The following is a 23486-nucleotide window of genomic DNA, read 5'->3' as shown; positions in this document are numbered from 1 at the left end:
TGTCAGGCACCAGCTGCGCGCCTCTGGCAACGGGCACTGCCTGGCCAGGGCCAGGGAAAAGCCTTCCCTCTTCCCGCACCGTCCCAGCTCCCAGCAGAGGGGAGCACAGGGCATTTTCCAGCCTGGAGCCCTGCATCAGAACCACCCCGCACAGGACACAAGCAGCCCCCTCCAGCTGCCCTGCTGCCTCTGGGTGCTCCTTCACCACGGGACTGGCTGCTGGCACTGAGGGCATTTCATTGCAATCCCCCTGCTTGCTCTTGAAGGCTTGGTAGGTAAGGTCCCCAGAAAGACTCCTCATTTAGCCCCTATAAGACCTGAGCCCTGGAAAGAACCACGGCTGGCAGAGACCAACCCATGTCCTGATCCACATCCCAGCCCATTCACCAGGGAGGCCCTCACCACAAAAACCTGTTCTGCCAACCTGGGAGACAAGAGGCAAACTGAACTGAGACTTACCAACTTCGCGGAGCAGAGGAAGGCACGAGGAGAGGATGGAGGAGCTGGCAGTTGGGCCGCTTTTATACTGCAGCCCAGAGCCCCAGGGGAGCTGAAAAATGACCCAAACACGAAGCATGTTGAGAAACGGCAATTTTGGCTTCCCAGAGCTCAGCTGGAAGATGAAAGACATGCCTCCTCTGCCTGAAATGCTTGGTCCCTTTTCATCCTGGAAAAATCACTCATGTCACTGTGTTGATAGCAATTGTGGTTCTCCCGCAGACCAGCGCTCCTTTGAGGTCCCATTCCAGGTGCTGGTGAGGCCTTGGGGCAGATTGAGGCCATGACTGGGTGTTGTGCAGGTCCTGCCCTTCCTGGGCAACGTGGCCACTGCTTACTTAGCACTCTGCCTGTGCAGCAAGGCTGAAGGGCACTCAGAAGGGTCTCTCTTTGGTGGGCTCTGGCTGGCCCTGAGCAAGACCAGTGCCTGCAGGCTGTGGAGATGCTCAGAGCCCAGCCAAGCCCCTAGGATGGCTGCTCTGCTGAGGGCATTGGGAACACCGGGGTGGTTGGGAGGTGATGGTTAGACAGAAAGCCCTCCTGGGCTCGGGAGGCAAACCCTCTTCTGAGTAGAAGCAGTGGCTCAGCACATCCTGGAGAGCCATGAAGGAGCTGTTGACTCATGCCTGAGTGAGACAGCACCAGTGAACCTGTTGGCTTCAGCACCTCTCCAAAGAACAAGGCCTCTCTTGCATCACTGGAGGGTGGCTTGTGCAGGTCACTTGACCCGGAGGGTCCGGCTTGTTTTGCCCAGCTCAGGGACAGATGGGCACCTTTAGGGCCCATTAATTGCAAGGGGGCAGGAGCAGCCACCAGAAAGAGCTGAGCCACTCGGAGAGACCTCAGCTCCACCTCAGGGTGAATCACCCATGACCTGGCCCCAGGGGCTCTGGGGCAAATGACCTCAGCTATGCAGAGGTGCAGCTTCACAACCACATGCGTTCCTGCAGACATGCAGCTTTTTGCACAGTGTTGTCAGGACTGTCAGCGTCTTGCCCAAGCACATGGGGACTCCTTGGAACCCTGTCGTGCTCCTGGGTGAAACAGCAGCCAAAGGAGGACAGCACAGACGTGCCCTGACACTCCCACTCCGAGACGTTTCCGCAGCGCACACCAAGGGGAGGCAGGCAGTGAGCACCGTGCCTGGGCTGCTCTCCTCCTTGGCCTGCCCCTGCCCTGCTGCTGGATGCAGAAGGCTGGGAGCCATTCCTGTGCCATGGGGAGCCCGGCCTTGGCTGTGCCTGAGCAGAGCTGAGGCAGCTGGAGAGGGCACACACATCCACTGCCTCAGCAGCTGTGTGGGAACGCCCGAGGGCAGGAAGCGGACACCACAGGCCCGCACTTGCTCCCCGGGAAGCCTTCTGCTTTGAACTGCAGGCACCAGAGGACACGTCCTTGCCAGGCCGGCCAAGGACACCCAAAGTGGAAGCACCCTCAGGCAAATGCCCACGGGTTTGCTCCTCTGCCCCTTTGAGCTGGCACCCCTGCGGCTGATGATGCACTTTGGGAATGAGAATTTGGGGACTGAGAAATGACACAGTGCCCTGCAGCAAGACCTTTCCCCCTTCAGCCTTTTTATCCCTGCTTTGAGGCCACCTCTAGGAATACTCCCAGTGCCCCCTTCATTCACACAGTGGTGCTTCTCTCCATCCCACAAAGGGTCCTTCTTTGGCCTTCACCTTCCAACCACCCCTGGGGATCTGAGTCCCCTTCTTTCTGTGTCCTTCCTCCAGAAAGGCATCCGGCCGGGTCTTGGCTGCTTACTGAGCCCTTCCGTGGCCCTGCAGGACCTGTGCTCCTCAGCCTCAGCCCTTCCACAGGTGACCCAGGCAAGTGCCCTTCATCAGCAGCACTCCACAGGTCAAGGCCAGGCTGAGAGGGGCCCTCACGCTCCCCAGCAAGGATGTGCACAACCCTCACACAGGGCCTGGAGCTGCTGAAACCCTTTCTGGAAGCTGGCTGGGACCTCCAAGGCCGTTGCTTACAGGAGCAGCATCGCATGCATCACCGCTGCACTCTCACCCAATGGGGAAATGCAAATCAGACCTTTCAGATGAAAGAGATGATTCTCCATCTCACGGCTGTGCTCTGCAAACCTCAAATTGCTGTTTGTTACCGTGCTTCACAAACACACACGTGTTCCACGTCTCCCGAGGCGCTGGCTCACTGTATAAAAGGCCGTGCTACTCCAGGCCCTTCCATCCACAGCTCTTCCCTTCCTCTCCTTGGTGACCTCGGTACGTCTGAACTCCCTTCTTGTCTCCTTCGGGTATGGGGGCAAATGCTCAGGTCCTGTGCGGGGTGGTTCTGATGCAGGGCTCCAGGCTGGAAAATGCCCTGTGCTCCCCTCTGCTGGGAGCTGGGACGGTGCGGGAAGAGGGAAGGCTTTTCCCAGGCCCTGGCCAGGCAGTGCCCGTTGCCAGAGGCGCGCAGCTGGTGCCTGACAGGGCCCGGCAGCTCATGGCCTCTGCTCCCTGTCTGGGTCCCGCAGGCTCTCCTCCCTCCAGCAGCCATGTCGTGCTACAGCCCGTGCCTGCCCGCTGCCTGCGGCCCAACCCCGCTTGCCAACAGCTGCAACGAGCCGTGCGTCCTGCGCTGCGCCGACTCCAGCGTTGCCATCCAGCCCTCGCCAGTGCTAGTGACGCTGCCGGGCCCGATCCTCAGCTCCTTCCCGCAGAGCACAGCCGTGGGATCCAGCGCCTCGGCTGCCGTGGGCAGCTCTCTCAGCGCTGCCAGCGTGCCCATCGCTTCTGGGGGCTCCCTGGGGCTGGGGGGCTATGGCTGGGCAGGGCTGGGCCGGGGGCTCGGCGGGGCTCTGGGACGTGGCAATCTCTTATGCTGAAGCCCGTGCATTGCCTGCCCCTGCTCCAGCACCAGCAGCCTCCACGAAAGCCCTGGAGACAGCCCCGAGAGCGTGGCTGTGCTCTGCAGAGGAGCCGAGCTCCGGCCGCTCCGCCTGCAGGAAGGGGCCTGTGCTGCCCTTCTCCCTGCCCAGGAAACCTCTGGCTTCCCTTCTCTTGCTCTGCTTTCCCATCACTTCCCACCTCTTACCCAAGCTTTACTCGGCCTCCAAAATGCATTGCTTAAGTTCTAATCTGTTCCATTTCCCTTTATTATCTCAATAAAGACATCGAGCATCATCTCCGCGAGAGTCATCTTTCTTTGCTCCTTCCCTTTTCCCCAGTCCTGACTAGCAGAGTATCCAGAAGCGTTACTCCCTGGTAAAACTATGGCTTTCTCCATAGTTTCTGGCCTTGAGAGAGCCTCCTCTTTTGCTCTTGTCATCCGCCGGCAATGATGATTGCCTTTCCACAAGTGCAACGAGCTGGATGGCTGGGCGCTCCATGGCTGTAGCAAGAACTGTTCTTGCCTGGCAAAGGTAGAGTGCAGCACTCAGGGATCTGGATGGTTGGGAACTCCCTGCCTGTACCCAGAGCACTTCTGGGCTGAGCAGGCATTTCCTGACAGCCTGGAACAGAACTGTTGTGGAACACACACACCACTGAGGTCAGCATGGAACTGATGCCCAAAGCCAATCCTCTTATGACCCTGTAAGTTGTTGTCCCAGCCGAGAGACACTTTGGGCTCTCCTGGACTGCAGTGAGCTGCAACCAGGTCGCTTCCTCTGAGTGGGGCACCCCTCAGAGTTCATAAACTCTCAAGGTTACATTCCACTGCACGCAGCGTTGGCCAAGTCTGAGACTAAGATAGGAGCCAGTTCTGAATGTTGTCACTTAGGGGAGGGTCCCCCTTACCCTTGTCACTTTCAGTCTTGAGATAAATCATTTTAGCTTGGTTCTACCTTGATTTTCCTTTATGCATTCCTTTGGACACAAATTGTTAACCAAGACAAGATCCAGCTGCACCCAGGCTTTCTCAGGAGTTTGAAAAGCAGGGAGCGTTTGTTCTGAAGCTCATGACTCAGTAGCAGGGTCTCCCTTGTATCTTTATGCCTTCAGGCACTGTACCAATACCTTTAGCTCAGTTTCACCTTGATTTCCCCCTCTACACTTCATCTATGTACTAAGTAGTAGAGTCAGCCTTGCCATCCAATTCTGTTCAATCATGTTTTATTTATAAACTGCTCTTTCTAATATGTGTAATGGTAATTTTTTGAGTGACCCTAAGCCAGTCAAAGTTTTCAACTGGCTCAACACACACCTCAACTTCTTCTATCTGCACCTAGGCAAGAGGAACAAGAAGGGAAACAAGGGAGATCCATAAACTCACAGAAATCTCACTGCCTCCTTGATGCCTGCAATGATGAGAGAGCAGAACACCTGGGAAGTGTTATACAAGAACAGGTAGCAAAGCATGGTGCTTGGGATTCGGAGGTATGGGTTTATGAAGAAGTCATCCTTACGATGCTGGTAGTTTCTACAGGGAGGTGACCAGCCTGATGGAGAAGGCAAGAGCAGTGGATGTTGTTCACCTTGACTTCAGAAAAGCAAAATGTTCTGGTGTTCCTCAGTGGCCCGACTCCTGGGTACATGAGCATCTCCATGGCGTACCTTCACCACAAGGGTTTGCACCCCGGCAGCGATATCTTGCCACAGTGCAGAAGGCCAGATGGGCTTACCTCTGTGTTGCCAGTTGCTCTGCTTCCATTGCTGCAACCACCACCACAGGGCATTTGCCACCGCCACCTTGCCACAGTGCACGATACCCACAACCTCTCGGAACAACCTGATCCAATCTTTGACCAGCCTCAGAGTGCTGCTCATCCCATCCCCCACTGCTTCCCTCTGCAGCCTCCCCAAGCTAAATGGGAGCACTGCCCACACTGCCCCGGCTCTGAGGGACAGTGCATGGCAGATGAGATGCTTCATCAGCACCTTCATCGAAGTGGCCAGGCTCAGGGAGGAGCAGGAGAGCAGAACTCTCTCTCAGAGATGAGCTGGCACCTCGGGCAGCCCTGGAAGTTCCCTCTCTTCTGGATGCTCCTGCACACAGCGCCCAGCAGACCTTCGGCTGCCCCAGCTCCAGCCTGTCGTGGATCAAACCCAGCCAGTACCTCAGCACCACACACTCTCCTCCCAGCCCAGCCTGGATGAGGAGAATCAAAGGGACGGAAAACCACGGGGTGTGATAACAGCAGTTTAATAACCAAAATAAAGTATGATATTGTAATGATAACAATACTATACTACTAATAAATGAGAACAACAATAAATATTAACATAGAATTAATTATAATGATAATAAAGTACTACACAATGATAAAGTACAATTATGATAATACAATAATGATGGTAATGATAATAAAGATTTTAATAAGGGTGATGATACTAATGAGAATAATAAAGATAATAGTAATAAATATAATGATAATGAGGATAATAATGACAAGAATGATGATAATGAGAATTATGAGAATAGCAATAATAATGCTATAATAATGAAAATAATAATAGTAATAGTAGTAGTAGTAATAAGAATAATAATAGTAATAATGGATATAACAAGGGGAGAGAATCTGAAGCTACAAAGGGGACAGACAAAACCCAGCACTGCTGCACAACACAATTGGTCAGCACCCACCAACACATACCCAGCCCAACCTGAGTAGTGATTGGTCCCTTCCAGGGATTCCCCCCCAGTTTCTATACTGGGCATGATTTGCTTTGGAATGGAATGGCCCTTTGGCTAGTGGGGATCAGGTGTCCTGTCTCTGCTTCCTCTCAGCTTTTAGGAGGAACAAGAACTTTATCCCAGGTGAAACCAGGACAGTATTGGGCAGCTTATTCTCCAAAGGGGACGGTGATTTAAACTTTGCTTGTGTATGGCCAACCTCTTCCTTCTGTTTTTCCACATGCTTTCAATTGTTCTTGCTTTACTGAGTTTTGTTTCTCAGCCTGTGTTGTTTTCTTTGCCTTGGTATCAGGCTGATTGGTCACATTCAGTGGAAGTCCCTCCGTGAGCTTCTCCTCAGCATGAGAAGAATGGTGAGCCAGCCTATGATGGGCTGCCAGGGACTGCAGCTGTAGCTGAATCGCAACAGAACTCGCTCCATTTTATTGAGTTCCTGAAGTCAGTGGGGCTTAGGAGCTTCATTAGTCCCCCTAGGAAACGTCTCCCATTTGGATTTTAATTAAAATGCCCCATGGCCTGTATGGATGTGAGATACCTTGCATTCTTTTCTTACAAGAAAGGTAGTGCGAAGGCTCTTTTCTTGGGGAGGGTCCTTATAGCTCGTGCTTTGTGTCACACAGACACTCAAATACAGGAGTTAGCGGGCTGATCTTACATCTCTGGAGTGCCTCTGATTCGGATCTCCTTGGTATAAAACCCCACTGCAAGAAGAGAAGAGCTAAAATGGTTTAAAGATGAGGCCTGATCTGCTTGTAACCACTCTCTCCTTTTACAGGTTCACGAGTCTTTCCACAAACACCTGAAGCCAATGCAAGCCAAGCTGTGAAACCTGCTGAGTTTTTTTCCTGAGCTGAAAACTGTGTTCTTCCTTCAGGCACCTCAATCAAATCTCTCAAACCCTGGTAGCTGTAGGACAGTGAATAACTGTAGCCTTTCTTTCCACTTTCCTAAGTCGAGGAGGTGTTTGGGGAGAGTGCACAGGGATCCATGCCTGTTTTTAAAGTGCAATTCTAATGGTAAGATTAACCTTTTAGAAATCTGGGAAAGCTTTATCTATTCACACAAGGATTGCTTTTGTGAAGCTGCTAACTGGAGACCAGTTGCTGTCAACTGGAATGGTAGCAGGATTTTACTACTAGGTGGTTAACATCCCTAAGGCCATGGCTTCTAAAGAGCAGTTATGTCCTCCCCCCAAAAAAGCATCAATGTCTTGATTTTGGTTTTATTTTTATGATTAGCACCACCTCTCTCCTTGTTTAGCAAATATTTGTGCAGCCTGAAGCCTCCTGCATAGCTTTGTGCACATCAGTCTGCATGGGCACTCCTTTCCTGAGGTAGCTGGGAAGGAAATACTCATCCTTCTGGGAAGTAAATACCTGTCCTCCTCTGGAGCTCTGCTTCCTTCATCCTTCCAGAAAACATCCTCATGTTTTCCAGTGCATCCTCTCACTGCCCTGCAGCAACAGCTTTTGCTGTGTGCCTTCTCCATTGCTGGCACCAGACTCTGAGTGAGAAGGCAAAGGAGGATATAGCGATGCTGATCTGAAGGGAAAAAAAGAAATGTCGTAATAGTAAGCAGATAGGTGCTGCTAAGAGATATTTTGCCCTTCCTCTAACTTAGTGTTTTCATGGAACTATCTCAAAGCACTTTACAAATGTTACGCAATGGATATTTGATGTGAAAAACTACGTGGAGTGCTAGAAACTGCCAATTTGACCTGGAATGGTGAAGCCAGTATCTGAGAGCAGAACTCAGTTGACCAACATCCTTGGTTCCTCAGGGAGGTCCTTCTGGTTTTTAAAGACATTCTTGAAGAAATGGACAATCCCAAGTGTCCAGATTTTTTCCTGCCTGTGCATCTTCAAGGAGCTTTTATGATTTGATTAATTTTAGTTTTGTATTGACTTGGGATTCAGGCAGTGCTGTCTGGATTTAATGGGACTAAGACTGAACTTGGAACAGAACCTCCTGATGCCCTGGGACATCAGCGCAACTGCCACTGAGCAAACACATTGCTATTCCTCAACACCACTAACTCTGTCCAGTAACAATAAAAGCTCTCTTCATGCAGAGAAGAGCATCTCTGAGCTTCAAATGGTAAAAAGTTTTCAGTGTAGACTGAAATCCTGCAGTTGTGAGGAGCTGGTGCTCTGACAGCCTTGGTACCTGGGAGTCTCTCGTGTTGGATCAGTTTTTGGGATGACTTTTTCCTGGCACTATTAGTGATCAGACCCAATGTTTGCCTCCACCTGCAGTAGGTGGACAGAAAGAGATGTTAAATAAAATGATTAAACTTGCCTTTTGGATGGAGCGTCTTTTGGGTTGAATGGGTACCAAAGGAGGCAAAGGGGCTTTGCCTTTTGTTCAGCTGATAGACTGCGGAGAGGTGATGGAGCAGGTTAAAATTACATTGCTGAGAAGGGTATTGGCGAGCTATGTACAGATTTAATAAACGACCAAACTGTTTTCAGACAAAATGTGTCTGTTTAGTGCACTGCCTTCAGGACCTCATGTAAAGAAGCAGAGGTGTGATGGTGGTGTTGGGCAGGAGCAGCTTCAATTCACAGAGCTGTTGATTCATTGTTTCAGCCGTGTTTCTGGATAGGGATACGTGTGTTAATGCTGTGCTGCCCTGCGGCGGGGCAGGGCACTGGTCACTTGGTTCATGTTGCCGCTGGTGGCGGTGGTACCCGAGTGCCCCCCGCCGGACCGTGTCTTGCCGGGCGCCCCGGCCAATAGCGGCGGTTTGCGCTGCCAAGCGGTGCCCGTGCTCTGTCTGTCGGCGCTGCAGGCTCATTCCTCTCTGCACAGGGTGTGCAGCGCTGCGGGAAGGGCAGCGGCCGGTCCCGGCTGCCGGAGCCGGCGTTTCCCATCGCCCGCGGGGGAGGGCAGCGGTGGGAAGGGAAGGGAAGGGGAGGGAAGGGGAAGGCGGCGCTGGCAGGAGTGGGACCGAGCTTGAATTTGTCTCGTTTCAGGCCCCCTTCATTCCACAATGTCTCTGGGTTTCCTGGAGTGCCCAGCCGGGCCGAGGCAGGAGAAGGAGAGCCCTGGGCACCAGCTCGCAGGGCAGTGAGAAGTGAGTACATTTCAGACACAGCCTCTCCCACCTGGAGATCCCTCTTGGCTGCCCAAGTCCAACGTGGCCTTGAACACTGCCAGGGATGGGGCAGCCGTCTTGTTGACCTCTGGGGGAACAGAGCCAGTAGGGTTGCATTTAAGATACATCTGTCCCCAAAGTGTCCTGCTCTTCCCCAGGCTCTGTTCTGGAGATGATTCCTGGGGGCATTTGCATTTTCACGTGTGCTTCGGTTGTTAATGCCCGTCTGTAACACTTGGGAGCCCTGTGTCAGGGGGATTCTGCCCAACTTCCACACTCGGGCAAGGTTTTCCTGGCACGGGTGAGATCTGGTTGTCAAAGCCTGTGCTTTAGCCAAGATCAGCATCTCTTAAACCTCGAATGTGCTTTAGGTGATTTAGGTGGGCTTTCTTCTCCCCCCTTGCTTTGCCTAACAATGTCCAAGCATTAAAGCCCCCAACGTGGGAGTTCTTTTCTTCTAGGAGAAAGAAAATGTGGAAAAGGTGAACAGGAGTGTGATTCTTGACTGTTTGAGGTACGTTGTACATGTCATTGCTTGTATGTGTAGTTGTCATTGCTTGTCTGCTGCTTTTTGACAATTGAGTACATTCAGGGTGAAGTACGGTACAATCCTAGAATGGTTTGGGTTGGAAAGGACCTTAAGATCATGGAGTTCCAACCCCCTGCCACGGTCAGGGAGACCTTTTACTAGAGCAGTTTGCTGCAACTGATGATAATGCTGATGATGATCCTGGCTTTTTATTCTGCTGATGTGGGAGAGTGTGGTGGAAAATCACTGGTTTAGGGTCACTCAAAAAATGACCATCAAAGGTATTAGCAAAAGCAGTTTATAAATAAGGCATGATTGAACAGAATTTGATGGCAAGGCTCACTCTACTACTTATTATATAGATGAAGTGTAGAGAGGGAAATCAAGGTGAAACCAAGCTAAAGGGCACTGGTATAGGGCTTGAAGGCATAAAGATACAAGGGAGACCCTGCTGCTGAGTCATGAGGTTCAGAACAGATTCCCCCTCCTTTCTAAACTCCTGACAGAGCCTGGGTGCGGCTGGATCTTGTCTTAGTCTCAGACTTGGTCAACAATTTGGGTGTCATGGAATGCATAAAGGAAAATCAAGGTAGAACCAATCTGGGATGGTTTGTATGAACACTGAAGGGGACAAGGGTAAGGGGGACCCTCCCCTAAGTGACAACATTCAGAACTGGCTCCTATCTTAGTCTCAGACTTGGCCAACGGTGCGTGCAGTGGAATGTAACCTTGAGAGTTTATGAACTCTGAGGGGTGCCCCACTCAGAGGGAGCGACCTGGTTGCAGCTCACTGCAGTCCAGGAGAGCCCAAAGTGTCTCTCGGCTGGGACAATGACTTACAGGGTCATAAGAGGATTGGCTTTGGGCATCAGTTCCATGCTGACCTCAGTGGTGTGTGTGTTCCACAACAGTTCTGTTCCAGGCTGTCAGGAAATGCCTGCTCAGCCCAGAAGTGCTCCGGGTACAGAGGGGGAGTTCCCAACCATCCAGATCCCTGAGTGCTGCACTCTACCTTTGCCAGGCAAGAACAGTTCTTGCTACAGCCATGGAGCGCTCACCTATCCAGCTCGTTGCACTTGTGGAACGGCAATCTTCATTGATATGAGATGTGAAGGGCAAAAGAGGAGGCTCTTTCAAGGCCAGAAACTATGGAGAAAGCCACAGTTTTACCAGGGAGTAACGCTTCTGGATACTCTGCTAGTCAGGATTGGGGAAAAGGGAAGGAGCAAAGAAAGATGACTCTCGCAGAGATGATGCTCGATGTCTTTATTGAGATAATAAAGGGAAAATGGAACAGACGAAAACTTAAGCAATGCATTTTGGAGGCCAAGTAAAGCTTGGGTAAGAGGTGGGAAGTGATGGGAAAGCAGAGCAAGAGAAGGGAAGCCAGAGGTTTCCTGGGCAGAGAGAGAAGGGCAGCACAGGCCCCTTCTTGCAGGCGGAGCGGCCGGAGCTCGGCTCCTCTGCAGAGCACAGCCACGCTCTCGGGGCTGTCTCCAGGGCTTTCGTGGAGGCTGCTGGTGCTGGAGCAGAGGCAGGCAATGCACGGGCTTCAGCATAAGAGATTGCCACGTCCCAGAGCCCCGCCGAGCCCCCGGCCCAGCCCTGCCCAGCCATAGCCCCCCAGCCCCAGGGAGCCCCCAGAAGCGATGGGCACGCTGGCAGCGCTGAGAGAGCTGCCCACGGCAGCCGAGGCGCTGGATCCCACGGCTGTGCTCTGCGGGAAGGAGCTGAGGATCGGGCCCGGCAGCGTCACCAGCACTGGCAAGGGCTGGATGGCAACGCTGGAGTCGGCGCAGCGCAGGACGCACGGCTCGTTGCAGCTGTTGGCAAGCGGGGTTGGGCCGCAGGCAGCGGGCAGGCACGGGCTGTAGCACGACATGGCTGCTGGAGGGAGGAGAGCCTGCGGGACCCAGACAGGGAGCAGAGGCCATGAGCTGCCGGGCCCTGTCAGGCACCAGCTGCGCGCCTCTGGCAACGGGCACTGCCTGGCCAGGGCCTGGGAAAAGCCTTCCCTCTTCCCGCACCGTCCCAGCTCCCAGCAGAGGGGAGCACAGGGCATTTTCCAGCCTGGAGCCCTGCATCAGAACCACCCCGCACAGGACCTGAGCATTTGCCCCCATACCCGAAGGAGACAAGAAGGGAGTTCAGACGTACCGAGGTCACCAAGGAGAGGAAGGGAAGAGCTGTGGATGGAAGGGCCTGGAGTAGCACGGCCTTTTATACAGTGAGCCAGCGCCTCGGGAGACGTGGAACACGTGTGTGTTTGTGAAGCACGGTAACAAACAGCAATTTGAGGTTTGCAGAGCACAGCCGTGAGATGGAGAATCATCTCTTTCATCTGAAAGGTCTGATTTGCATTTCCCCATTGGGTGAGAGTGCAGCAGTGATGCATGCGATGCTGCTCCTGAATGCAAAGGCCATGGAGGTCCCGGCCAGCTTCCAGAAAGGGTTTCAGCAGCTCCAGGCCCTGTGTGAGGGTTGTGCACATCCTTGCTGGGGAGCGTGAGGGCCCCTCTCAGCCTGGCCTTGACCTGCGGAGCGCTGCTGAGGAAGGGCACTTGCCTGGGTCACCTGTGGAAGGGCTGAGGCTGAGGAGCACAGGTCCTGCAGGGCCACGGAAGGGCTCAGTAAGCAGCCAAGACCCGGCCGGATGCCTTTCTGGAGGAAGGACACAGAAAGAAGGGGACTCAGATCCCCAGGGGTGGTTGGAAGGTGAAGGCCAAAGAAGGACTCTTTGTGGGATGGAGAGAAGCACCACTGTGTGAATGAAGGGGGCACTGGGAGTATTCCTAGAGGTGGCCTCAAAGCAGGGATAAAAAGGCTGAAGGGGGAAAGGTCTTGCTGCAGGGCACTGTGTCATTTCTCAGTCCCCAAATTCTCATTCCCAAAGTGCATCATCAGCCGCAGGGGTGCCAGCTCAAAGGGGCAGAGGAGCAAACCCGTGGGCATTTGCCTGAGGGTGCTTCCACTTTGGGTGTCCTTGGCCGGCCTGGCAAGGACGTGTCCTCTGGTGCCTGCAGTTCAAAGCAGAAGGCTTCCCGGGGAGCAAGTGCGGGCCTGTGGTGTCCGCTTCCTGCCCTCGGGCGTTCCCACACAGCTGCTGAGGCAGTGGATGTGTGTGCCCTCTCCAGCTGCCTCAGCTCTGCTCAGGCACAGCCAAGGCCGGGCTCCCCATGGCACAGGAATGGCTCCCAGCCTTCTGCATCCAGCAGCAGGGCAGGGGCAGGCCAAGGAGGAGAGCAGCCCAGGCACGGTGCTCACTGCCTGCCTCCCCTTGGTGTGCGCTGCGGAAACGTCTCGGAGTGGGAGCGTCAGGGCACGTCTGTGCTGTCCTCCTTTGGCTGCTGTTTCACCCAGGAGCACGACAGGGTTCCAAGGAGTCCCCATGTGCTTGGGCAAGACGCTGACAGTCCTGACAACACTGTGCAAAAAGCTGCATGTCTGCAGGAACGCATGTGGTTGTGAAGCTGCACCTCTGCATAGCTGAGGTCATTTGCCCCAGAGCCCCTGGGGCCAGGTCATGGGTGATTCACCCTGAGGTGGAGCTGAGGTCTCTCCGAGTGGCTCAGCTCTTTCTGGTGGCTGCTCCTGCCCCCTTGCAATTAATGGGCCCTAAAGGTGCCCATCTGTCCCTGAGCTGGGCAAAACAAGCCGGACCCTCCGGGTCAAGTGACCTGCACAAGCCACCCTCCAGTGATGCAAGAGGAGCGTTGTTTTCTTCGGGAAGAGGGTGCTGAAGCCAACAGGTTCACTTGGTGCTGTCTCACACTCAGGCATGAGTCAACAGCTCCTTCATGGCTCTCCAGGATGTGCTGAGCCACTGCTTCTACTCAGAAGAGGGTTTGCCTCCCGAGCTCAGGAGGGCTTTGTTTGACCATCACCTCCCAACCACCCCGGTGTTCCCAATGCCCTCAGCAGAGCAGCCATCCTGCAGGGGCTTGGCTGGGCTCTGAGCATCTCCACAGCCTGCAGGCACTGGTCTTGCTCAGGGCCAGCCAGAGCCCACCAAAGAGAGACCCTTCTGAGTGCCCTTCAGCCTTGCTGCACAGGCAGAGTGCTAAGTAAGCAGTGGCCACGTTGCCCAGGAAGGGCAGGACCTGCACAACACCCAGTCATGGCCTCAATCTGCCCCAAGGCCTCACCAGCACCTGGAATGGGACCTCAAAGGAGCGCTGGTCTGCGGGAGAACCACAATTGCTATCAACACAGTGACATGAGTGATTTTTCCAGGATGAAAAGGGACCAAGCATTTCAGGCAGAGGAGGCATGTCTTTCATCTTCCAGCTGAGCTCTGGGAAGCCAAAATTGCTGTTTCTCAACATGCTTCGTGTTTGGGTCATTTTTCAGCTCCCCTGGGGCTCTGGGCTGCAGTATAAAAGCGGCCCAACTGCCAGCTCCTCCATCCTCTCCTCGTGCCTTCCTCTGCTCCGCGAAGTTGGTAAGTCTCAGTTCAGTTTGCCTCTTGTCTCCCAGGTTGGCAGAACAGGTTTTTGTGGTGAGGGCCTCCCTGGTGAATGGGCTGGGATGTGGATCAGGACATGGGTTGGTCTCTGCCAGCCGTGGTTCTTTCCAGGGCTCAGGTCTTATGGGGGCTAAATGAGGAGTCTTTCTGGGGACCTTACCTACCAAGCCTTCAAGAGCAAGCAGGGGGATTGCAATGAAATGCCCTCAGTGCCAGCAGCCAGTCCCGTGGTGAAGGAGCACCCAGAGGCAGCAGGGCAGCTGGAGGGGGGCTGCTTGTGTCCTGTGCGGGGTGGTTCTGATGCAGGGCTCCAGGCTGGAAAATGCCCTGTGCTCCCCTCTGCTGGGAGCTGGGACGGTGCGGGAAGAGGGAAGGCTTTTCCCTGGCCCTGGCCAGGCAGTGCCCGTTGCCAGAGGCGCGCAGCTGGTGCCTGACAGGGCCCGGCAGCTCATGGCCTCTGCTCCCTGTCTGGGTCCCGCAGGCTCTCCTCCCTCCAGCAGCCATGTCGTGCTACAGCCCGTGCCTGCCCGCTGCCTGCGGCCCAACCCCGCTTGCCAACAGCTGCAACGAGCCGTGCGTCCTGCGCTGCGCCGACTCCAGCGTTGCCATCCAGCCCTCGCCAGTGCTGGTGACGCTGCCGGGCCCGATCCTCAGCTCCTTCCCGCAGAGCACAGCCGTGGGATCCAGCGCCTCGGCTGCCGTGGGCAGCTCTCTCAGCGCTGCCAGCGTGCCCATCGCTTCTGGGGGCTCCCTGGGGCTGGGGGGCTATGGCTGGGCAGGGCTGGGCCGGGGGCTCGGCGGGGCTCTGGGACGTGGCAATCTCTTATGCTGAAGCCTGTGCATTGCCTGCCTCTGCTCCAGCACCAGCAGCCTCCACGAAAGCCCTGGAGACAGCCCCGAGAGCGTGGCTGTGCTCTGCAGAGGAGCCGAGCTCCGGCCGCTCTGCCTGCAGGAAGGGGCCTGTGCTGCCCTTCTCTCTCTGCCCAGGAAACCTCTGGCTTCCCTTCTCTTGCTCTGCTTTCCCATCACTTCCCACCTCTTACCCAAGCTTTACTCGGCCTCCAAAATGCATTGCTTAAGTTCTCATCTGTTCCATTTTCCTTGATTATCTCAATAAAGACATCGGGCATCAGGTCCACGAGAGTCATCTTTCTTTGCTCCTTCCCTCTTCCCCAGTCCCAACCAGCAGAGTATCCAGAAGCGTTACTCCCTGGTAAAACTATGGCTTTCTCCATAGTTTCTGGCCTTGAGAGAGCCTCCTCTTTTGCCTTTGACATCCCATGACAATGGAGATTGCCATTCCACAAGTGCAACGATCTGGATGGCTGGGTGCCCCATGGCTCCATGGTGCCAGCTCATCTCTGAGAGAGAGTTCTGCTCTCCTGCTCCTCCCTGAGCCTGGCCACTTCGATGAAGGTGCTGATGAAGCATCTAATTTCCCACGCACTATCCCTCAGAGCCAGGGCAGTGTGGGCAGTGCTCCCATTTAGCTGGGGGAGGCTGCACGGGCAGGCGGTTGGGGGTGGGATCAGCAGCACTCTGAGGCTGGTCAAAGATTGGATCAGGTTGTTCCAAGAGGTTGTGGGTATCGTGCACTGTGGCAAGGTGGTGGTGGCAAATGCCCTGTGGTGGTGGTTGCAGCAATAGAAGCAGAGCAACTGGCAACACAGAGGTAAGCCCATCTGGCCTTCTGCACTGTGGCAAGATACTGCTGCCTGGGTGCAAACCCTGGTGGTGAAGGTACGCCATGGAGATGCTCATGTACCCAGGAGTCGGGCCACTGGGGAACACCAGAACAATCAACAGGTAGATCACGCTGCTAAGACTGAAGTGGCTCAGACGGATTTAGATTGGCAATGTAAGGGGGAATTATTCTTAGCCCTGGCAACATAAGGGTGAATTATTTTTGGCCTGGTGGGCCCATGACACTTCAGGCCATCAGGGCAGAGATGCAACATACAGATGGGCCCGTGATCGAGGGATGGACTTAACAATGGACACTATTTCCCAGGTTATTCACAAGTGTGAAACCTGTGCTGCATTTGAGCAAGCCAATTGGTTAAAGCCTCTTTGGTATGGAGAACAATGGCTGAAGAACAACTATGGGGAGGCCTGGCAGATCGATTATATCACACTCCCACCACTGCCCAGAATATTATCCTGGGCCTTGAGAAACAGATTTTGAGGCGATACCGCACCCCAGAGAGAACTGAGTCACACAATGGGACTCATTTCCAGAGCAACCTCATACATCTGGGCCAAAGAGCACAGCACTGAGTGGGTATATCACATCCTGTACCATGCAACAGCCTCTGGGAAAATCGAACACTATAATGGAGTTGTTAAAACCTACACTAAAAGCAATGAGTGGTGGGACTTTCAGACATGGGGATACACATTTACCAATAAGCCACAGGGTTGGTCAGCACGAGGGGATCTGCCAACAGGGCTGGCCCAGCACGATCAGAACTTTTACTTACTGTAGAGGGGGATAAAGTTCCTGTGGTGAACATCATCGGAGATGCTGAAAACCCAACTGGATTATGTGCTAAGCAAGCAGCTCAAGGTGACCCTGCTGGAGCAGTTGGCTGGCACTAAATGATCTCTGGAGGTCCCTTCCACCCCCAGCTATTCTGAGACTCTGTGAAGAGGTAAGAGAAATGTCTCCCATCAAAATCTTACTTCAAATGTTGTGTGACAGAAAGTGCTTTACTTGTATTTTCCTCTTCGATCCTATCGCCTGTTGAGCTTTTCTGAAGGCAAGGTGAACAACATCGACTGCTCTTGCCTTCTCCATCAGGCTAGTCACCTCCCTGTAGAAACTACCAGCATCGTAAGGATGACTTCTCCTTCATAAACCCATGCTTCCGAATCCCAAGCACCATGCTTTGCTACCTGTTCTTGTAAAACACTTCCCAGGTGTTCTGCTCTCTCATCATTGCAGGCATCAAGGAGGCAGTGAGATTCCTGTGAGTTTGTGGATCTCCCTTGCTTCCCTTCTTGTTTCTCTTGCCTAGGTGCACACAGAACAGGTTGAGGTGTGTGCCGAGCCACTTGAAAGCCTTAAAAGGTCCCTCCAGGCCACTGTCCTCTCAAAACAAAGCCTTATGTGGGGCACAACTGAGCTGACCGACGAGGATGGGATTCGAACCCACGCGTGCAGAGCACAATGGATTAGCAGTCCATCGCCTTCACCACTCGGCCACCTCGTCAGTGTCCTCCTCCTGATGCTGCTGTGGCTGCTCCTGGCTCTTTATTCTGTTTGGTCTGGGAGATTGTGGTGGAAAATGACTGGTTTAGAGTCACTTAAAAAATGACCATCAAAGATATTAGCAACAGCAGTTTATAAATAAGTCATGATTGAACAGAATTGATGATTGAACAGAATTGGATGGCAAGGCTCACTCTACTACTTATTACATAGATGAACTGTAGAGAGGGAAATCGAGGTAAAACCGAGCTAAAGGGGATTGGTATAGGGCTTGAAGTCATAAAGATACAAGGGAGACCCTGCTGCTGAGTCATGAGGTTCAGAACAGATTCCCCCTCCTTTCTAAACTCCTGACAGAGCCTGGATGTGGTTGGATCTTGTCTTAATTCTGAGACTTGTTCAACAATTTGGGTCTCATGGAATGCATAAAGAAAAATCAAGGTAGAACCAATCTAGGATGATTTGTATGAACACTGAAGGGGACAAGGGTAAGGGGAACCCTCCCCTAAGTGACAACATTCAGAACTGGCTCCTATCTTAGTCTCAGACTTGGCCAACGGTGCGTGCAGTGGAATGTAACCTTGAGAGTTTATGAACTCTGAGGGGTGCCCCACTCAGAGGAAGCGACCTGGTTGCAGCTCACTGCAGTCCAGGAGAGCCCAAAGTGTCTCTCGGCTGGGACAATGACTTACAGGGTCATAAGAGGATTGGCTTTGGGCATCAGTTCCATGCTGACCTCAGTGGTGTGTGTGTTCCACAACAGTTCTGTTCCAGGCTGTCAGGAAATGCCTGCTCAGCCCAGAAGTGCTCTGGGTACAGGCAGGGAGTTCCCAACCATCCAGATCCCTGAGTGCTGCACTCTACCTTTGCCAGGCAAGAACAGTTCTTGCTACAGCCATGGAGCGCCCAGCCATCCAGCTCGTTGCACTTGTGGAAAGGCAATCATCATTGCCGGCGGATGACAAGAGCAAAAGAGGAGGCTCTTTCAAGGCCAGAAACTATGGAGAAAGCCATAGTTTTACCAGGGAGTAACGCTTCTGGATACTCTGCTAGTCAGGATTGGGGAAAAGGGAAGGAGCAAAGAAAGATGACTCTCGCGGAGATGATGCCCGATGTCTTTATTGAGATAATAAAGGGAAATGGAACAGATTAGAACTTAAGCAATGCATTTTGGAGGCCGAGTAAAGCTTGGGTAAGAGGTGGGAAGTGATGGGAAAGCAGAGCAAGAGAAGGGAAGCCAGAGGTTTCCTGGGCAGAGAGAGAAGGGCAGCACAGGCCCCTTCCTGCAGGCGGAGCGGCCGGAGCTCGGCTCCTCTGCAGAGCACAGCCACGCTCTCGGGGCTGTCTCCAGGGCTTTCGTGGAGGCTGCTGGTGCTGGAGCAGAGGCAGGCAATGCACGGGCTTCAGCATAAGAGATTGCCACGTCCCAGAGCCCCGCCGAGCCCCCGGCCCAGCCCTGCCCAGCCATAGCCCCCCAGCCCCAGGGAGCCCCCAGAAGCGATGGGCACGCTGGCAGCGCTGAGAGAGCTGCCCACGGCAGCCGAGGCGCTGGATCCCACGGCTGTGCTCTGCGGGAAGGAGCTGAGGATCGGGCCCGGCAGCGTCACCAGCACTGGCGAGGGCTGGATGGCAACGCTGGAGTCGGCGCAGCGCAGGACGCACGGCTCGTTGCAGCTGTTGGCAAGCGGGGTTGGGCCGCAGGCAGCGGGCAGGCACGGGCTGTAGCACGACATGGCTGCTGGAGGGAGGAGAGCCTGCGGGACCCAGACAGGGAGCAGAGGCCATGAGCTGCCGGGCCCTGTCAGGCACCAGCTGCGCGCCTCTGGCAACGGGCACTGCCTGGCCAGGGCCAGGGAAAAGCCTTCCCTCTTCCCGCACCGTCCCAGCTCCCAGCAGAGGGGAGCACAGGGCATTTTCCAGCCTGGAGCCCTGCATCAGAACCACCCCGCACAGGACCTGAGCATTTGCCCCCATACCCAAAGGAGACAAGAAGGGAGTTCAGACGTACCGAGGTCACCAAGGAGAGGAAGGGAAGAGCTGTGGATGGAAGGGCCTGGAGTAGCACGGCCTTTTATACAGTGAGCCAGCGCCTCGGGAGACGTGGAACACGTGTGTGTTTGTGAAGCACGGTAACAAACAGCAATTTGAGGTTTGCAGAGCACAGCCGTGAGATGGAGAATCATCTCTTTCATCTGAAAGGTCTGATTTGCATTTCCCCATTGGGTGAGAGTGCAGCGGTGATGCATGCGATGCTGCTCCTGTAAGCAACGGCCTTGGAGGTCCCAGCCAGCTTCCAGAAAGGGTTTCAGCAGCTCCAGGCCCTGTGTGAGGGTTGTGCACATCCTTGCTGGGGAGCGTGAGGGCCCCTCTCAGCCTGGCCTTGACCTGCGGAGCGCTGCTGATGAAGGGCACTTGCCTGGGTCACCTGTGGAAGGGCTGAGGCTGAGGAGCACAGGTCCTGCAGGGCCACGGAAGGGCTCAGTAAGCAGCCAAGACCCGGCCGGATGCCTTTCTGGAGGAAGGACACAGAAAGAAGGGGACTCAGATCCCCAGGGGTGGTTGGAAGGTGAAGGCCAAAGAAGGACCCTTTGTGGGATGGAGAGAAGCACCACTGTGTGAATGAAGGGGGCACTGGGAGTATTCCTAGAGGTGGCCTCAAAGCAGGGATAAAAAGGCTGAAGGGGGAAAGGTCTTGCTGCAGGGCACTGTGTCATTTCTCAGTCCCCAAATTCTCATTCCCAAAGTGCATCATCAGCCGCAGGGGTGCCAGCTCAAAGGGGCAGAGGAGCAAACCCGTGGGCATTTGCCTGAGGGTGCTTCCACTTTGGGTGTCCTTGGCCGGCCTGGCAAGGACGTGTCCTCTGGTGCCTGCAGTTCAAAGCAGAAGGCTTCCCGGGGAGCAAGTGCGGGCCTGTGGTGTCCGCTTCCTGCCCTCGGGCGTTCCCACACAGCTGCTGAGGCAGTGGATGTGTGTGCCCTCTCCAGCTGCCTCAGCTCTGCTCAGGCACAGCCAAGGCCGGGCTCCCCATGGCACAGGAATGGCTCCCAGCCTTCTGCATCCAGCAGCAGGGCAGGGGCAGGCCAAGGAGGAGAGCAGCCCAGGCATGGTGCTCACTGCCTGCCTCCCCTTGGTGTGCGCTGCGGAAACGTCTTGGAGTGGGAGCGTCAGGGCACGTCTGTGCTGTCCTCCTTTGGCTGCTGTTTCACCCAGGAGCACGACAGGGTTCCAAGGAGTCCCCATGTGCTTGGGCAAGACGCTGACAGTCCTGACAACACTGTGCAAAAAGCTGCATGTCTGCAGGAACGCATGTGGTTGTGAAGCTGCACCTCTGCATAGCTGAGGTCATTTGCCCCAGAGCCCCTGGGGCCAGGTCATGGGTGATTCACCCTGAGGTGGAGCTGAGGTCTCTCCGAGTGGCTCAGCTCTTTCTGGTGGCTGCTCCTGCCCCCTTGCAATTAATGGGCCCTAAAGGTGCCCATCTGTCCCTGAGCTGGGCAAAACAAGCCGGACCCTCCGGGTCAAGTGACCTGCACAAGCCACCCTCCAGTGATGCAAGAGGAGCGTTGTTTTCTTCGGGAAGAGGGTGCTGAAGCCAACAGGTTCACTTGGTGCTGTCTCACACTCAGGCATGAGTCAACAGCTCCTTCATGGCTCTCCAGGATGTGCTGAGCCACTGCTTCTACTCAGAAGAGGGTTTGCCTCCCGAGCTCAGGAGGGCTTTGTTTGACCATCACCTCCCAACCACCCCGGTGTTCCCAATGCCCTCAGCAGAGCAGCCATCCTGCAGGGGCTTGGCTGGGCTCTGAGCATCTCCACAGCCTGCAGGCACTGGTCTTGCTCAGGGCCAGCCAGAGCCCACCAAAGAGAGACCCTTCTGAGTGCCCTTCAGCCTTGCTGCACAGGCAGAGTGCTAAGTAAGCAGTGGCCACGTTGCCCAGGAAGGGCAGGACCTGCACAACACCCAGTCATGGCCTCAATCTGCCCCAAGGCCTCACCAGCACCTGGAATGGGACCTCAAAGGAGCGCTGGTCTGCGGGAGAACCACAATTGCTATCAACACAGTGACATGAGTGATTTTTCCAGGATGAAAAGGGACCAAGCATTTCAGGCAGAGGAGGCATGTCTTTCATCTTCCAGCTGAGCTCTGGGAAGCCAAAATTGCCGTTTCTCAACATGCTTCGTGTTTGGGTCATTTTTCAGCTCCCCTGGGGCTCTGGGCTGCAGTATAAAAGCGGCCCAACTGCCAGCTCCTCCATCCTCTCCTCGTGCCTTCCTCTGCTCCGCGAAGTTGGTAAGTCTCAGTTCAGTTTGCCTCTTGTCTCCCTGGTTGGCAGAACAGGTTTTTGTGATGAGGGCCTCCCTGGATCTTGGTGAATAGGCTGGGATGTGGATCAGGACATGGGTTGGTCTCTGCCAGCCGTGGTTCTTTCCAGGGCTCAGGTCCTATGGCCAGCACTGTCTATCCGATGACTGGGCACTTCCTCCACCATCCACAGTTCAGCGATGCTGCTTTTGCACTAATGGCAGGATGAGGAGCTCCCCCGGGAGAGGTGGTCCCACCATTCACACCTTCCTCCATAGTGGCTGCTGTCTTCAGGAGCCTGTTGCGCTGTGCTCAGCCATGTGCCCTCCTGAGAGCAGGGCGAGAGGAGCCCGACCTGGCAAGACCAGGGCGCTCAAGGGCAGGGCGTTCGGCTGTGTGAACAAATGGGTGCTGGTAGAAGGGCTGATGGCCAGGAAGTGCAGAGCCGATTCCAAGGAGAGGGATCCTCCTGATCTGCCACAGAAAATCTTTCCCTGTCTAAGGCTCTCCTCCCTCCAGCAGCCATGTCGTGCTACAGCCCGTGCCTGCCCGCTGCCTGCGGCCCAACCCCGCTTGCCAACAGCTGCAACGAGCCGTGCGTCCTGCGCTGCGCCGACTCCAGCGTTGCCATCCAGCCCTCGCCAGTGCTGGTGACGCTGCCGGGCCCGATCCTCAGCTCCTTCCCGCAGAGCACAGCCGTGGGATCCAGCGCCTCGGCTGCCGTGGGCAGCTCTCTCAGCGCTGCCAGCGTGCCCATCGCTTCTGGGGGCTCCCTGGGGCTGGGGGGCTATGGCTGGGCAGGGCTGGGCCGGGGGCTCGGCGGGGCTCTGGGACGTGGCAATCTCTTATGCTGAAGCCTGTGCATTGCCTGCCTCTGCTCCAGCACCAGCAGCCCTCCACGAAAGCCCTGGAGACAGCCCCGAGAGCCGAGAAGCGTGGCTGTGCTCTGCAGAGGAGCCGAGCTCCGGCCGCTCCGCCTGCAAGAAGGGGCCTGTGCTGCCCTTCTCTCTCTGCCCAGGAAACCTCTGGCTTCCCTTCTCTTGCTCTGCTTTCCCATCACTTCCCACCTCTTACCCAAGCTTTACTCGGCCTCCAAAACGCATTGCTTAAGTTCTCATCTGTTCCATTTCCCTTTATTATCTCAATAAAGACATCGAGCATCATCTCCGCGAGAGTCATCTTTCTTTGCTCCTTCCCTTTTCCCCAGTCCTGACTAGCAGAGTATCCAGAAGCGTTACTCCCTGGTAAAACTATGGCTTTCTCCATAGTTTCTGGCCTTGAGAGAGCCTCCTCTTTTGCTCTTGTCATCCGCCGGCAATGATGATTGCCTTTCCACAAGTGCAACGAGCTGGATGGCTGGGCGCTCCATGGCTGTAGCAAGAACTGTTCTTGCCTGGCAAAGGTAGAGTGCAGCACTCAGGGATCTGGATGGTTGGGAACTCCCTGCCTGTACCCAGAGCACTTCTGGGCTGAGCAGGCATTTCCTGACAGCCTGGAACAGAACTGTTGTGGAACACACACACCACTGAGGTCAGCATGGAACTGATGCCCAAAGCCAATCCTCTTATGACCCTGTAAGTCATTGTCCCAGCCGAGAGACACTTTGGGCTCTCCTGGACTGCAGTGAGCTGCAACCAGGTCGCTCCCTCTGAGTGGGGCACCCCTCAGAGTTCATAAACTCTCAAGGTTACATTCCACTGCACGCACCGTTGGCCAAGTCTGAGACTAAGATAGGAGCCAGTTCTGAATGTTGTCACTTAGGGGAGGGTCCCCTTTACCCTTGTCCCCT

General features: G+C 54.8%; 5 protein-coding genes, 1 long non-coding RNA gene and 1 other non-coding gene across 7 annotated transcripts; 4 read left to right on the top strand and 3 right to left on the bottom strand.

Annotated features, from left to right (window-relative positions):
- Positions 1-3007: 3007 nt before the first annotated feature.
- On the top strand, positions 3008-3389 carry LOC133212650 (beta-keratin-related protein). Its single transcript, XM_061354300.1, has one exon. It carries the CDS (start codon positions 3011-3013, stop codon positions 3338-3340), a length of 330 nt encoding a protein of 109 aa, XP_061210284.1. The 5' UTR covers positions 3008-3010; the 3' UTR covers positions 3341-3389.
- A 7867-nt stretch (positions 3390-11256) lies between these two features.
- On the bottom strand, positions 11257-11602 carry LOC133212637 (beta-keratin-related protein-like). Its single transcript, XM_061354289.1, has one exon. The coding sequence runs from the start codon at positions 11597-11599 to the stop codon at positions 11270-11272; it is 330 nt and encodes a 109-aa protein (XP_061210273.1). The 5' UTR covers positions 11600-11602; the 3' UTR covers positions 11257-11269.
- Positions 11603-14557: 2955 nt separating this feature from the next.
- On the top strand, positions 14558-15014 carry LOC133212629 (beta-keratin-related protein). Its single transcript, XM_061354280.1, has one exon. The coding sequence runs from the start codon at positions 14685-14687 to the stop codon at positions 15012-15014; it is 330 nt and encodes a 109-aa protein (XP_061210264.1). The 5' UTR covers positions 14558-14684.
- A 2298-nt stretch (positions 15015-17312) lies between these two features.
- Positions 17313-17394, bottom strand: TRNAS-GCU (transfer RNA serine (anticodon GCU)). The gene has a single exon. It is a non-coding gene; the product is annotated as a tRNA-Ser (tRNA).
- Positions 17395-18747: 1353 nt separating this feature from the next.
- Positions 18748-19229, bottom strand: LOC133212618 (beta-keratin-related protein). Its single transcript, XM_061354272.1, has one exon. The coding sequence runs from the start codon at positions 19124-19126 to the stop codon at positions 18797-18799; it is 330 nt and encodes a 109-aa protein (XP_061210256.1). The 5' UTR covers positions 19127-19229; the 3' UTR covers positions 18748-18796.
- A 153-nt stretch (positions 19230-19382) lies between these two features.
- Positions 19383-22196, top strand: LOC133212614 (uncharacterized). The gene is made up of 3 exons (XR_009725548.1): positions 19383-19749; positions 21595-21685; positions 21976-22196. It is a non-coding gene; the product is annotated as an uncharacterized LOC133212614 (long non-coding RNA).
- A 21-nt stretch (positions 22197-22217) lies between these two features.
- Positions 22218-22551, top strand: LOC133212608 (beta-keratin-related protein). The gene has a single exon (XM_061354252.1). It carries the CDS (start codon positions 22222-22224, stop codon positions 22549-22551), a length of 330 nt encoding a protein of 109 aa, XP_061210236.1. The 5' UTR covers positions 22218-22221.
- The last annotated feature ends 935 nt before the right edge of the window (positions 22552-23486 follow it).

The sequence above is a fragment of the Neopsephotus bourkii genome, unplaced genomic scaffold, assembly GCF_033783945.1.
Source record: "Neopsephotus bourkii isolate Nb327-2 ecotype Australia unplaced genomic scaffold, CSIRO-AGI_Nbou_v1 NB_72, whole genome shotgun sequence".
In the NCBI taxonomy this organism is placed as follows: Eukaryota; Metazoa; Chordata; class Aves; order Psittaciformes; family Psittacidae; genus Neopsephotus; species Neopsephotus bourkii.
This window is presented reverse-complemented; position numbering and strand designations above follow the sequence as displayed.